This window comes from Chrysochloris asiatica, unplaced genomic scaffold, assembly GCF_000296735.1.
Source record: "Chrysochloris asiatica unplaced genomic scaffold, ChrAsi1.0 scaffold00170, whole genome shotgun sequence".
NCBI lineage: Eukaryota > Metazoa > Chordata > Mammalia > Afrosoricida > Chrysochloridae > Chrysochloris > Chrysochloris asiatica.
In genome coordinates this window covers 1,529,220-1,542,829 of record NW_006408688.1, presented here as the reverse complement: position 1 = coordinate 1,542,829, position 13,610 = coordinate 1,529,220, and the positions used below count along the sequence as shown (strand labels likewise).

The following is a 13,610-nucleotide window of genomic DNA, read 5'->3' as shown; positions in this document are numbered from 1 at the left end:
TTTAAATTCAAGTAAAGTAACAAAAGTATAGTAAAAAATATTTACTTATACCATTTTACATCTATATCTATATATAGATATATACACACGCACACTGTGTATGGTATGTCTCGTGTTCAAAATAATTTTTTAAAGCATTTGATGACTTACAAAAATGTTAGCGAAAAGTTTACTTGCTTGCATGATCCAGTCTCTTCCAGGTAAGAATTCTATATGAATTCCACTGCTTGATATGAACTATTTAAATTACCATACAGTAGATTTATAATAGTGCAATAACTTGATAGATGATACAAAACAAGTCAGGTTTAAAAAAAATATGGACAGTTTGTAGAGACTCTTATTTAAAAATGAATTGCATATAATTACACACATGGACTCCTGGTGTGGTGCTCTATGATCCGTACTAGACTTCAAACCACAAGGTTGGCACTTCAAATCCACCAACTACTCCTTAGAAGCCCTACACAGGGTTGCTATGAGCCAGAACTGAGTTGATGGCACTTAACAATAATATGGTATTTAAAATTAGATAATGTTTTTACCAACTGTTTATTTTTAATATTTAAAATACTTAAACATTTCCTTATCTGAATCTTCAAATAAAGTTTTACAAAATGAAGTTGAAAATAAAAGCTACTAGAGTTCTGTTAGACTTGTTCTTAATCTATAACACATTAAACAAAATATTATCTTAAATAAAAAGGTGATGTTAATTCAAATTCAAAGCAACTGAACAGAAGATTACTCCGAAATAACTAAAATTTGGAATTTTACAATATATCATGAGAATATTTTTTGTATTCAAGTTCACATATAACAATTTAAACAAATAAATTATTGCCCAGGATAGTACAATTGAGTCTAAGTAAAAGAATGTATGATTAGCTGAAAAGTAACACATTGTGAATATACAAATGGTATTTTTAAACTGTTTTAAAACAATTTTTTTAGTAAGTAGGTTAAACATTCTTTCTGTCTGAAACTCACTGATAAAACTAAAATGCTCAAACAGCTTTGTTCCCTTAAAGATAAATTCAAATCTAATTTATATTCCAATTATTTCTGTTTTAACTATATGGTTTTATACTTTCAAAAAGTTGTTTATTTCCTTAAAACACAAATGCTATGGAACCAAACAATGAAACTTATACTGAAGTATCATAAAAGTTCTGAGAACTAGGGTACATGATAATTGTATAATTTTATATATATCCAAACAAGATTTCCTTCCTCCCTTGTAGCATGTAATTCTTTTTCATGCTGTCCTTATCTCTCTCATAGGCCATTACTTAGGTTTGTTTCATATATTGTGATGTGAATTCCTTTAGTTTTTATTTAACTCTGCCTTTTTTTGAACTTAACAATGTGTCTTGTGAAATAAAAAGCAATCTATACCTATGTGTTTAAACTGAATCCTATCCATATATAACTTGCGATGTCAAATTCAGCTATAGTCTATGATAAAGGGAAAATATGTAGAATCTTGATTTCTCATTTTACAAGTTATTCTTATTTATTTAATAGATATAAGTGATTGTCTTATGTTACTGAGAAGAATAATTTAAATGCTTTATATTTTCCAGTATCTTAGAAAAAATTTCCCTTAAAATATTAATAACCATATGGAGGGATGACATGTGTTAAAAACAAACAAACAAACCAATGAAAACAATTATACATAGCCCTTGCAGCTCCTGTTCTGAGTAGCTGGTTGCTACGAACTTTCTGAGATAAGCCCAGTCCAATTTCAAGTCACAACTTTTCTCCAGAACATACTGAGGAAGGTTGCTGAGCACCAGTTACAATCCCACTAGCCTGGGGAGGTTCCTGACCTTCCAAATCAAAGGTCGTTTGTTTTAGGTTAATTTGACAAAATAAATGTAAATTCGAGTTAAAGATTCCTATAAACTCTAGAAGTTGCTGGGTGGTGCAAACAGTTATGCTGACCAAATTAAATGCTGATTTAAATTTTGATTAGGTTGTTTGATATCATGCAGACACACACACATTATACACATATATAATTATGTATGAATATGTATGTGTAAAAGTCCTGGTTTGGCTCTGTAGGATAAGCACTGGTCTGTTAACCACAAAGTTGGCTGTTCAAGCCCACCAGTGTTCCTTAGAAACCCTATACAGGGTCACTATGAGTTGGAACTGACTTGACGGTACTTAACAAGAATATATATATATATATATATATATATACACAGACATATGGAATCCTAGTGTGGCACTGTGGGTTAATGCACTGTACTGCAATGTCAGTTTGAATCTCAGGGTTAGTGGCTGAACAGCACTAAACAACATACATATATATAATATATATTTTTATTCAACTCTGCGTTTTTTGTGCTTAACAATGATTCTTATGAAATAAAAAGTGATCTGTACATATTTGTTTAAACTAAATCCTGTCAATATATAACTTGAAATGTCAAATTCAGCTATATTCTATGAAAAAGGGAAAATATGTGGAATATTAATTGCTTATTTTATGTGCTATTACTATTTACTTAATAGGTATAAGTGATCATCTTATGTTATTACTTATGCTTATTAAATAAATGTAACAATATGTGGAGTCCTGGTGTGGCGCTATAGGATAAGTACTGGATTGCTAGGTGGTTTGAATCACAAGGTTGGTGGGTCAAACTTACCAGCTGCTCTTTGGAAACTGTATACAGGGTTGCTATGAGTCAGAAGCAACTCAACAGCAGTTAATAACAGCAACAACAATATAACATATAAATTGTAAATATATTTAATCAGGTATTTCAATAATGCTTCCAATGGTTAGAAAAATCTTTAAACAATGTAATGGATAGATGTATTCTAAACATATTTTAATATTTAGTTCAAGAAAGAATGTCTTGAGAAACTTAACTAATTATATCTATATCCAAAATAACAACTATCTAATATTAAATAGATCATATTGTTACTCAGAATCTAAATATCCTCATCAGAATATCTGGGCTAATAAAATTGGTTATGTTTTAGTGAGGAGCTAAATAAAATAGCAGATGCAAAAGTCCTTTGAAGATGAAAAACATTTTACAAATATATATAGCATTGCCCTAATAACCTTGTAAGATAATATAGCTGTAATATTTGTAAATTATTATATGATAAAATCTTAGATATAATACCAATGAAAGGATTTATGGTCCAGCGAAAATTCATGCTATTGAAATTCAAGAATAAATCTAGCACTACAGACACATTTGTATTTTGAAAAACTTCAAAGAGCACAAGCAAATTTTTAGGGAAGGAGTCATTTTGTAAAAATTAGGGTAAAAAGCATTTTATTTACAAGGTAGCAAGAGATGTTTACTACCAAGTGTGGTAACTAATTGAATTCTTTTCAATTTAAGCTACATTTTGCTATTATATGGGTACATATATTAAAACAATAACTTTTTAAGCCTAGATGTTGAACACTTTGAAACAATTTGTGCGTTCATGCATATGATTTGCAACACTAGCAAAAAAGAGAAGAAAAAAACTCTTATGTAGAAAATAGAATTTTATATCTACATTTACAGAATATTCCAAGAGATCTCATTGATAGTTTTATCACTTTGAAAAATTACTTAGCCAACTAAAAAAAAGTTAAATTCTGATAATTTTCAACTTCAGAAAGGATAAATTATTGAAAAATATGCATAAAACCAAAGTTCCATCTCAATGCCATTAATACCAGTTTAGTATAGGGTTAAGTATTATATGAGGTATTAAACATTGCACATAGTTGTACACTTAGGATTTGACATTATAGCTAAACCGTTGCTCAAAATGACTAAAATATTGAGAGAGGAGTTAAGCTTATTAAGAATGGAGAGGAAAAGAGAAGTATAAAGGGCCATCTAACTCAAAGAAGTAAATGCTTATTTCAAACAAAAGCATATCACAACTACTCAAGTTTTTTAGTAATTCACAACCCCAAATAAGATATACACCTCTAATTTTTCTTCTTCCCTACTGTGTGGCACTGTGGGTTAATGCGCCAGACTGCAAAACCTTTTGAACTGTAAGGTTGATGGTTCCAGCTCACCAGTTGCTCCTTGGAAACCCTATACAGGGTCACTATGGGTCGGAACCGACTCGATGGCACTTAACAACAACTGCACTGACCCAATGGTGATACAGCACATAGTTGGAACCAGTATGGCAATATGATATTTATTATTGTTTTGTTTCAGAAGTTATACCATCTGGATTTTATGAATATGATATATAGTAATTGATATTCATTACTTTTGATAGTGAATTTTATTGTAAGTATTATCATGCCTTATTAATACTTTAAAGAGCATTTAAAATCCATGTTTTTAAATTAAATGAAGTGTTGAAAAATTCAGGGCTGAGTAATAGGTACTAATTGCTAAATGGATATAATTCCATTTTAGGTTATACCTGTTGTACTGAGTAAAGAATTGCTTCTCTTTTCTACAAATTTAAAATAAATTGATGACTCTTGTTTTAGAAATGTTTACTTTTCTTTTTTTGGTACTCAGAGATCATTAGGATATATTTGTTTCTTCAATTTTCAAGATGGTTAGGAATAGAAAACTGTAAGGAAATAGGCAGTTATATATTTATGACTATGTACAGTAGCTGGTATTTTCTAATGGCAAAATTAAAATAAACTAATTTTGGAGCATTTAAGGAACCTTTGGCAATCTGGCCTACTGGGTGAGAATACCATTTCAAAAGCATTTGTGTTACATTACAAACAGCCATGAAAAGGCCTATTCAGAGCAGAGTTAATCTACATCAAAGCACAAAGAAAGTCACTTTTCATTTTAAAGGATGGCACAACTGGCATAAAAGGTCATTAAATACTAATAGACCCACTTTGAGGTATGGTTGCTTAATGGAGGATTAGATAAGACAGACACAAAGACCAACACAGAGGAAAGCTTTTAAGGTTTGAACCATGCAACATGAGAAGAGAAAATGAGCAAGATGGAAAACAAACACTTACTGAACATTGACAATTTTAAGTTTACAGAATTGTTTTATGTGATAGAAAATTTGATCAAAATTATGACAGATTTCATATTTAAGCAACAAGGCTGTCACTTAAGAGAATTAGAAGTGATTAGTTTATACATAAATTTTGTTGGAACTCATCTTCATGTAGTATAACAGACCATTGTTCAGGAAGTAGACAAAAACTATACAGTTGAGAAATTAATTAGGAAGTTTTCAGGATGGATAGTGTTGTGATAAATTATTTTGAACCTTTCCAAAGTTTGTATCCGTTTATAAAAAGAGATATATTTTCTTTGATCTGATGTGGTTCTTTGCACATGTGGAGTGTACAACATACTAAAACATTTGGGGGGTCCCCTATGTACATATACATATTCATACACTATCTATATATGCCTTTTTAGATGTATACACACTGTAACTCAAAGAAAATGAGTTAACAACACAATAATCATTGTTAGACAATCCAAGTGCTGAAACCAGTGACATTAATATGTTAAAGGACTTTTGTGTTTCTTATATTTCCCAGAACTAAGAATATAATTCCCCTTTTTTAAAAAAAATTATTTCATTGCAACACTGATTGTCATAGATAATCTTTGTGCTTTTGCATAATGCCCATTCTAGATATAACAGATATATTTACTTACAACATTGGACATTTTAATAAGCATGCTGGAACACAGGCAGGACCATAGAACCGTGCACAAAATATTGCGAATATGTTTTCCCCTACTGACTGTAACACCAACATGCACCACTATCATATTTGGTCCTGTACAGCAAAGAATGTATAGCTGAAGCAATCATGGCTAGTTTCACTTGCAAGAATGTATTTAGAAAAGAATGCCCAGTAGAAAAAACAAAATAGAATGAATGAGACAAAATGTCCCCCCAAATAAAAACAAACAATATAAAACAACAACAACAAATTCCTCCCAGACATTAAACACTTGGAAATTCTGGCCTATTTTCATGGAGCACGTTTTCCTAATTTCACATCATGCAGGTCTTCTCACAAATTCCCAGCTGAGTTGCTTACGAGACCGCTATTAGTGCCTCAAAGCTTTCCCTAGCCACTGGAAAAGCTCATCTTGATAAAGCATTTTCCAACGCACATTGGCTTCGACAGTTTCCACAGCTCGTGAGAACGAAGCAGCAGCTACACCGTCATAGTTCTTCATGAAGTTCTTTAGCTGGAAATAGAATTTTATAAATGATCAATTTATTTTTCTTAAAATGAATTCATGTCTAACATATGTGTACAAGAATCTATTTGAGATAAAGTGTGACAATCAATACAGAAGATACATGTAATATTGTGGAGCTAAGTTGGTGTTAAAGGAGCTCTGGTAGCGTTATGGTTACGAGTCAAGCATCAGTAGTTAGAAACTACTAGTAGTCCCGCAGGGGAAAGATGAGGCTCTTTGCTCCTGTAAAGATTTACAGCCTTCAGAGTCTATACAGGGTCGTTATGAAACAGAACCGACTCCACAGCTCGTCACCACCACCGCCGGGATGATAATGAAAGGCAATGTAATAGATCGTGTCAGTTCGGTTTGATTAATTGCTCTTGGAAATGAAAAACAAAAAAGGTAAATGTAAGAGTTTAAACAGCTCCAATTTCAACTTCTTGCTTCATGAATAAATATTAAAATGGACAGATTTAATTTATGTTTTCATAATCTGCTGATGGGATAGTAGCAAAGACCAATTCTAATAAGAAGAATATACAATGTAAGACATAGTCTCAACAACTGAATAAAAGGAGTTCTGGTGTGGTGCTGGGGGTTAATACACGGGGCTGCAAGATTGGTTTGATGCTCAAAATCACTGGTTCAAGCTCCCCAGCCACTTATTGGATACCCTATACAGGGTCGTTATAAGTCGGATACACAGCAATTAACGAAAGCAACAACATAAAAGTTGTTTATATAGAGAAAATTATTCTTTCTCCTCTTCAAATAAGCAGCATGTGGGCTTGACACAGTCGTTAATGGCAAGGAAATAGTAAGGTTATTTGGTAGTGGGAACAAATCACCTAAGTAACAAGATTTAGAAGAAGGGAGGAGGAATGTGGTCTCTTTCACTAGAGAATGTGAGCAATGAATAAAAACACAGTTATAATTGTTAAATGTTTTGTCAGAATTTTTATTGATATGATTTTCTTTGGAGAGTTCCCATTCTTTGGGTATAATCAAGGATTAACTTCAAGATTAAATACTAACAGTTTTTCTTTCTGTTCCATTTGTTTTAAGAAACTGGCAACCAACCAACAATTGCAATGCTAATAGACAAATGTGAAAAATCAACTTGTAACACAGAAACATTATGAGTCGTAATTAGTGTAGAGTGTGATTCATCACATGGTGGGCGCCACATGGAGGATATGCCAGAGTTGAAAGGAGGAAAATGGGGAAATGGAGTGCATCAAGATTGGCTCAGGGGAAGGGAGCCATGGAGAGGGAATTTAAATGTAGTTAATTATACCTTTCTGAGTTAATTTAGAAATTAGTTCATGGATAGCTTAGTTTATGACAGAGTAACTTTGCCTAGATATGGAAGTACAGTGGCTACATAGGATAAGCATTGGACTGTAAACCACAAGGTCAGCAGTTCAAGCCCACCAGTCACTCCACAGGAGAAAAATGAGGCTTTCTGCTTCAGCAAAGTTTTAAAGTTCCCAAAATCCTGTACAGGGTCACTATGAGTTGACTCCCTGGTATTTAACAACACCAACAACTTTGCTTATATGGTACTAATGAATTTTCTTATCTGCAAAGTTTATTCCTTACTTTTCTACGAAGTGCTGTGTCCTGTAGTATTAGCAATGGGTACTCATATATCAGAGCTATATATCCAATACAACAGTGCTAAAGCTAGATATAAGAAGCTCTGGTAGCGTAGTGGTTACGAATCGGGCTGTGAACCTCAAGGTCAGAAGTTCGAAACTACCAGCTGTTCTGCAAGAGAAAGATGAGGCTTTCTGCCCCTATAAAGATTTACAGCCTTGGAAACCCTGTACAGGGTCGCTATGAGTCAGAACTGACTCCATGGCACATAACCAAAGCTATATATAACATACATATAAGAAAGGCAACAAGTGTGTACAACAAAGAATACTCTCTGCCTTCTTTATTAAAACTGATTTGCTATCTGAACAAATGTAAACATATTAAAGAGAAGAGAAGGGGCTGGGATTTATTGACGATCTCCAATATTCTTGCCACTGAGCTCCATGTATGCATCTGCAACATGAATACACATACAATTTCCCCAGGGAAGTCTAATGGAAGCACTTAGCTTTAAAAAAAATGTATTTATATATATAAGGAACTCTGGTATTGCAGTGGTTACGAATTGGGCTGCAAACCGCAAAGTCAGCAGTTCGAAACTACCAGCTGTTCCGCGGGAGAAAGATGAGAATTTCTGCTCCAGTAAAGATTTACAGCCTCAGAAACCCTGTGCAGGGTCTCTATGAGTCAGAACCGACTCTACGGCACTTAACAACAACAATGTTTAGATAATATTGAATCTATATCCTTGAAACAGTAAATGATAGATTTTTATCTAAATTCCAAATTATGTATTTGCACTTATTACAAAAATAAAACATTGGCATTGTTTACAAAATGCATGCCAATTAGTAAAAAAAAAAAAAAAAAATACATCTACTTCTTTTTAAATGTGTTCTGCATTATTACATTTTTGCTTAGACTTGCACTGACTAAGCCAGATAGTGGTAAATTACCCCTCAGCAACTTTGACTTTGCAGAGCACCCTCTTGACCTCTTTGTGGGATAGCAAGCAGGTCTGAACACAGGAGGTAAAACTCAAAGTTTCCCCTCAAAGGCAAACTATGGGTTTGAATATGAATGTGCTATTGACCAAGAATAGTAGGTCGGATTATCCTGGAAGAGAATTCTGAATAGACAATGTAACTGATGGGTATGGGAATTCATTTCTTAAATCACTATTTAAGAACATTAACTACTTCCCTCATGAGCTCAGAGAGCCTGAGGTGACTCATATGCATCTAAGAGTAGCTCGTTCAGTTCATTAGAACACATCTGGTCCACTTTCCATATTTGGCATAAATTGACTTTATTCCCTGTATTTCTCAACAACTCTTATGGCAAACATGCAGTCACACCAGTCATGTAACTGACCCTGCAGGATGATCTCAGTGTCTCACAGACCCCCGTCTCCTTTTGGAGGGCATGGGATCTATAAAAGGCATGTGGCATTCCAGTTCTTATTTCTTCAGCAGTTTGGTAGGTATTTTGCTGCTATTAGTTTTTGAATAGTGTTTGCTAAATATATATGCCATTTTACCCTATTATTCAAACAAGTTTTAGCATTTTAAAAAAGAGCCCTGATTTTAGGGTACCCTAGACCCCAACATCACATAATATATTTGTTTATGCAGTGAACTGCAAAACAAAATATACTCCTAGTAACTATATAAATGAATACATTAGCATTATCCAGTTATGATGCTTATATATTCAACATTAAAATGTAAATGTTATAGCTGTGATACATAGGATCTATGTTCTTCTATGAAAGTATTGTTTAATATGTTCAAGAGCTAGAAACACAATGATTAATATGCTAGAAATCACTGCTTAATGAACATTTATGTAGAAAAACGGCAAGACCCCTGCAGTTCTGTGATGTTGTAGTTCCATTAATTTAAAATGAACTAAATGATGGACTGTTACATGGAGAAATATTGTTCAAGTGACAAAAGTCATGTAATTAATAGAAAATTGCCAGTTTCAGGTACTAAAATGTATTTTGGGGGAAGGTATCGTGAAACAATTTCAGTTTCTCCTCTGAATGTTCCTAAACTGATGGGGATTATTGAACATGAATGACTTTTCTGAATTCATAAAGATGCTAATTCCTTTTTGGTATATTAGTTGTTGTTGTTGTTAAGTGCTATTGAGTCAGTTCTGACTCATAGTGACCCTGTATAGCGTTTCCAAGGAGTGACTGGTGAGCTTGAACCACCAACTTGGCAGTTCAAACCAACTTTGAAGTCCAGCACATTAACCTGCAGCACCACTCCAGGACTCCCTTTGGTATATAAACCCTTGGAAATAGAATATGGCATAGGTGCATTAGGTTTGTGATTAGGAAATTCATGGGTTATTAGAGAATGGAGAATGCATTTTCCTTAGTCCTCTCCTATTTAAGCAAGAGTAGTTATTGATAATGCAAATTAAATACTCCACCCAAAAAATAATGGTCTTCAATATTATTAACTATGGTTAATAGTTAATATGATGGTGGTGGTGGTAATGGTGTGCTGTGGAGTCAGTTCCAGCTCATAGCTACCCTGCATAGAGTTCCTGAGGCTATAAATCTTTACGGGAGCAGAAATCTTCATCTTTCTCCTGAGGAACAGCTGGTAGTTTTGAACAGTTGACCTTGATGTTAACAGCCTGACTCATAACTACTATGCTAGCAGAGCTGCTATGATTACATGATAAAAGTATGAAAAACGCCTTAGGCAGAAGACATTAAACTATAAAGAGTCAGTAGCTCTGAGGGAAAGGATTCATCACTCATTCCATTGATAGCCTTTATTGTGCAGTTGGTTATTTTGTAGATAATAGAATGAAAGCCACCATTTAGTTTCAAATTTGAAACTATATCTTTCATAAAGGGGCATCTTGGGATATCTAAGTAAAGTGTTAAAAATTAAATAAATATATATTGTTGTTATGTGCCATCGAGTCGGTTCCGACCCATAGCGACCCTGTATAGGGTTTCCGAGGGTGTAAATCTTTACGGGAGTAGAAAGCCTCATCTTTCTCCCGCGGTGCAGCTGGTAGTTTCGAACGGCTGACCTTAAGGTTCGCAGCCCGATTCGTAACCACTACGCTACCAGAGCTCCTTAAATATATATATGACATATAATTTAAAAAAAAACAAAAAACACCTGAAATGTTCATTTAAAGATGTGTTTTGATGGCCTGGGTTTAATTAAGGAAAAAGAAGAAAGATATAGAGAGTTAGAGAGAAGGAAGAAGGAAGAGGGTCAGGAGAGGTGAGGGAGGAGAGGGAAGTGGAGGGGAGATCAGGTAAGAGGGGAGCCTGAAGGGAGAATGAAGGAAGGAAGAAGGGAAAGGGAAGGAAAGCAGAGGAGGAGTGTTGAAGAAGAGAGGAGTGCAAGGAATGGCATTTCGTTTCTAGTGTTCATTTCAATGACTGCACAAGTGTGACTAGATGAATCTTCCTTCACAGATTATTGGGGGAAAAAATCATGAATACTTCATTTAAATACAGGGTGGTGGTGGTGGGGGAAACAACTGGAAACCATCGTTAATTTAATTGCTCTTTCTTTTTTGTCTTATGGATAAGAAAGAAGTCCTCTTCATTTCTCTTCCTTTATTTTGAATAAATAAAAAAGTAAACTATATGCTGGGACTTTCAAATTCACATTACTCAGTGTTGAGAACACACATAGATAAAAATGGAAATTCAAACCATCACACAATCAGGGATTTAGTTCAGTTTAGCTCAAGGCATGAAAATATTCAAGTTAGTACATGGCAGATTAATCATAGGAACTAGGCAATATAAAAAGATATTAAGAATAATTCCAGGATTAATACTTCTAGAGGTATGCTACCAAAAGTGATTAGTTTTGGGTGACAGCATCACTTACTCTGTCAGTGAAAACTGAAGAAATCAATATTCACAAAGCCTGCTCTCAGCTATATGAGTATTTTATAATGGAGAAGAGCAACAGAGGAGAGAGCAACAGATGTTTGAAGTCTCTCTCATGTTAGTCAACTCAAATTATCTATATTTTACTTCTTCCTCCTACTTACTTACATCCTTCTCATGATCACATTCCTCTTATTAAAGAGATGAAGTACTGATAAAAAAAAAAATCTGGTTGGTTTAAATTTCCGGAGAAATAAGCCAGAGATGACTAGAAAATATTATATAATTCTAAAACTAGATGTTGTTGTTAAGTACCGTGGAATTGGTTCCAACTCACAGTGACCCTACACAGGGTTTCCTAGGCTGTAAATTTTTATGGGAGCAGACCGCCTCATCTTTCTCCCGCTGGTCGTTTTGAACTGCCGACCTTGAGGTTAGCAACCCGATTCATAACCACTATGCTACCAGAGCGCCTTAAAACTAGATATTAGTCCTCAAAAAATTAAGAGTATTTTAATTAGTGAATTTCATTTATGATTACAACAAGCAGAGTTTTAAGCAACCTGTTAATCACAATAAGTATTATTGAATACTCACAATAAATTTGAATTCAGTCAGTTTAGCACAAGAACATGAAGCATCAGTGTACAAGCATGACTATAAATCAGTGGGACTAATCCCTAATTCTAGACTTCAACACCAACTTTGATCCTTTATATCCAAATCAAGAGTTATGGGCAAAACTGTTTTGCTCCTCAGTGTATTTTAAACTGGGTTCATAGAATCAGCTATAGAGCGGATGATTTAAACAAAATGGCTGGAGAAGTTTTAGAGTTCCTGGGTTGAAAATCATTAGATTGAAATACCTTTTCAGGACAGAAACTTATTAGAGAAGGAGCCCATGTGTTGCAATAGGATAAGCAATGGACTGCTAACTGAAAGTTAAGTGGTTTGAACCCACCAACTGCTTTGTTTGTGACTTTGTAGAAAATGAAAGGGTACAAATCTTGAAAGGAATGGTTAAAGTAAACATATAATTTCACATGCTAATAAAAGAAAGTCTTAAAATATTTACCTCCTTGAGTTCACCTTCAGTATTAAGATACTCTGTAACTCCACTGATAAGCTTGGAATTCATAAATAATGCTTCTCCATACCTCAAAAGATAAAAAAAAAAATTCAATATAGGTAGTAATTTAAATATTATTATAAGCATATTTTAGAGTTCTTCTCAGGGTCAATATTGATCAAGGTTGACTAATGGAGTCTTTACTGCCATTAAAAATAATCAAGGTCATTTCTCTAGGAAACTACAGAGAGGTATTATAGCTATGGGATACTACCAGATCCCATGCGACTGGGCTCAAAGTATTTCAGAAAAGTGTATGAGTGTTGTAAATGTACACACGTTGGACTACTACATAAAATGTTGGAGGTTCAAAACCATCCAGAGGGGCCTTAGAAGTAAGCCTGGCAACCCATTTCTAAAAAGTCACAATTCTGAAAACTTTCTGTACACATGGGATGGCAAAGAGTTGTTATCAATTTGACGGGCAACTAACAACAAGCTGTAATAAATACAAATAAACAAGCAAAATACTTCTAAAATTGGAATTTTGTTGTTGTGAGGTGGCGTTGAGTCTGTTCTTACTCATAGTGACACTGTACACGGTTTCCAAGAAAAAGATGGTGTGTTTGAACTGCCGAACTTGTGATCCAGTGCTGATTCTACAGTACCACACGAGGCGTCCATAAAATTGGAATTAGGACTAAACTTTGTAGAGTCCTGGTGTGGAGCTGTAGGATCAGCACTGGACTACTAACTGCAAGGCTGGCAATTCAAATACACCACTCACTCCTCAGAAACCCCACACAGGGTTGCTATGAGTCAAAACGGACTCAAAGCCACACAACAATAACAA

The 13,610-nt window shown here is 34.2% G+C and overlaps 1 protein-coding gene across 1 annotated transcript in view; it reads right to left on the bottom strand.

The window, feature by feature from the left end:
- Nucleotides 1-5,115: 5,115 nt before the first annotated feature.
- Nucleotides 5,116-13,610, bottom strand: part of TRHDE (thyrotropin-releasing hormone degrading enzyme) — a 798,400-nt gene continuing 789,905 nt past the window's right edge. Inside the window, exons 18-19 of the mRNA XM_006871614.1 lie at nt 12,764-12,845; nt 5,116-6,203 (exon numbers count right to left, since the gene is read on the bottom strand). Of these exons, the coding sequence (XP_006871676.1) occupies nt 6,060-6,203; nt 12,764-12,845 (226 nt within the window). The 3' untranslated portion in view covers nt 5,116-6,059. The remainder of the gene's footprint in view (nt 6,204-12,763; nt 12,846-13,610) is intronic.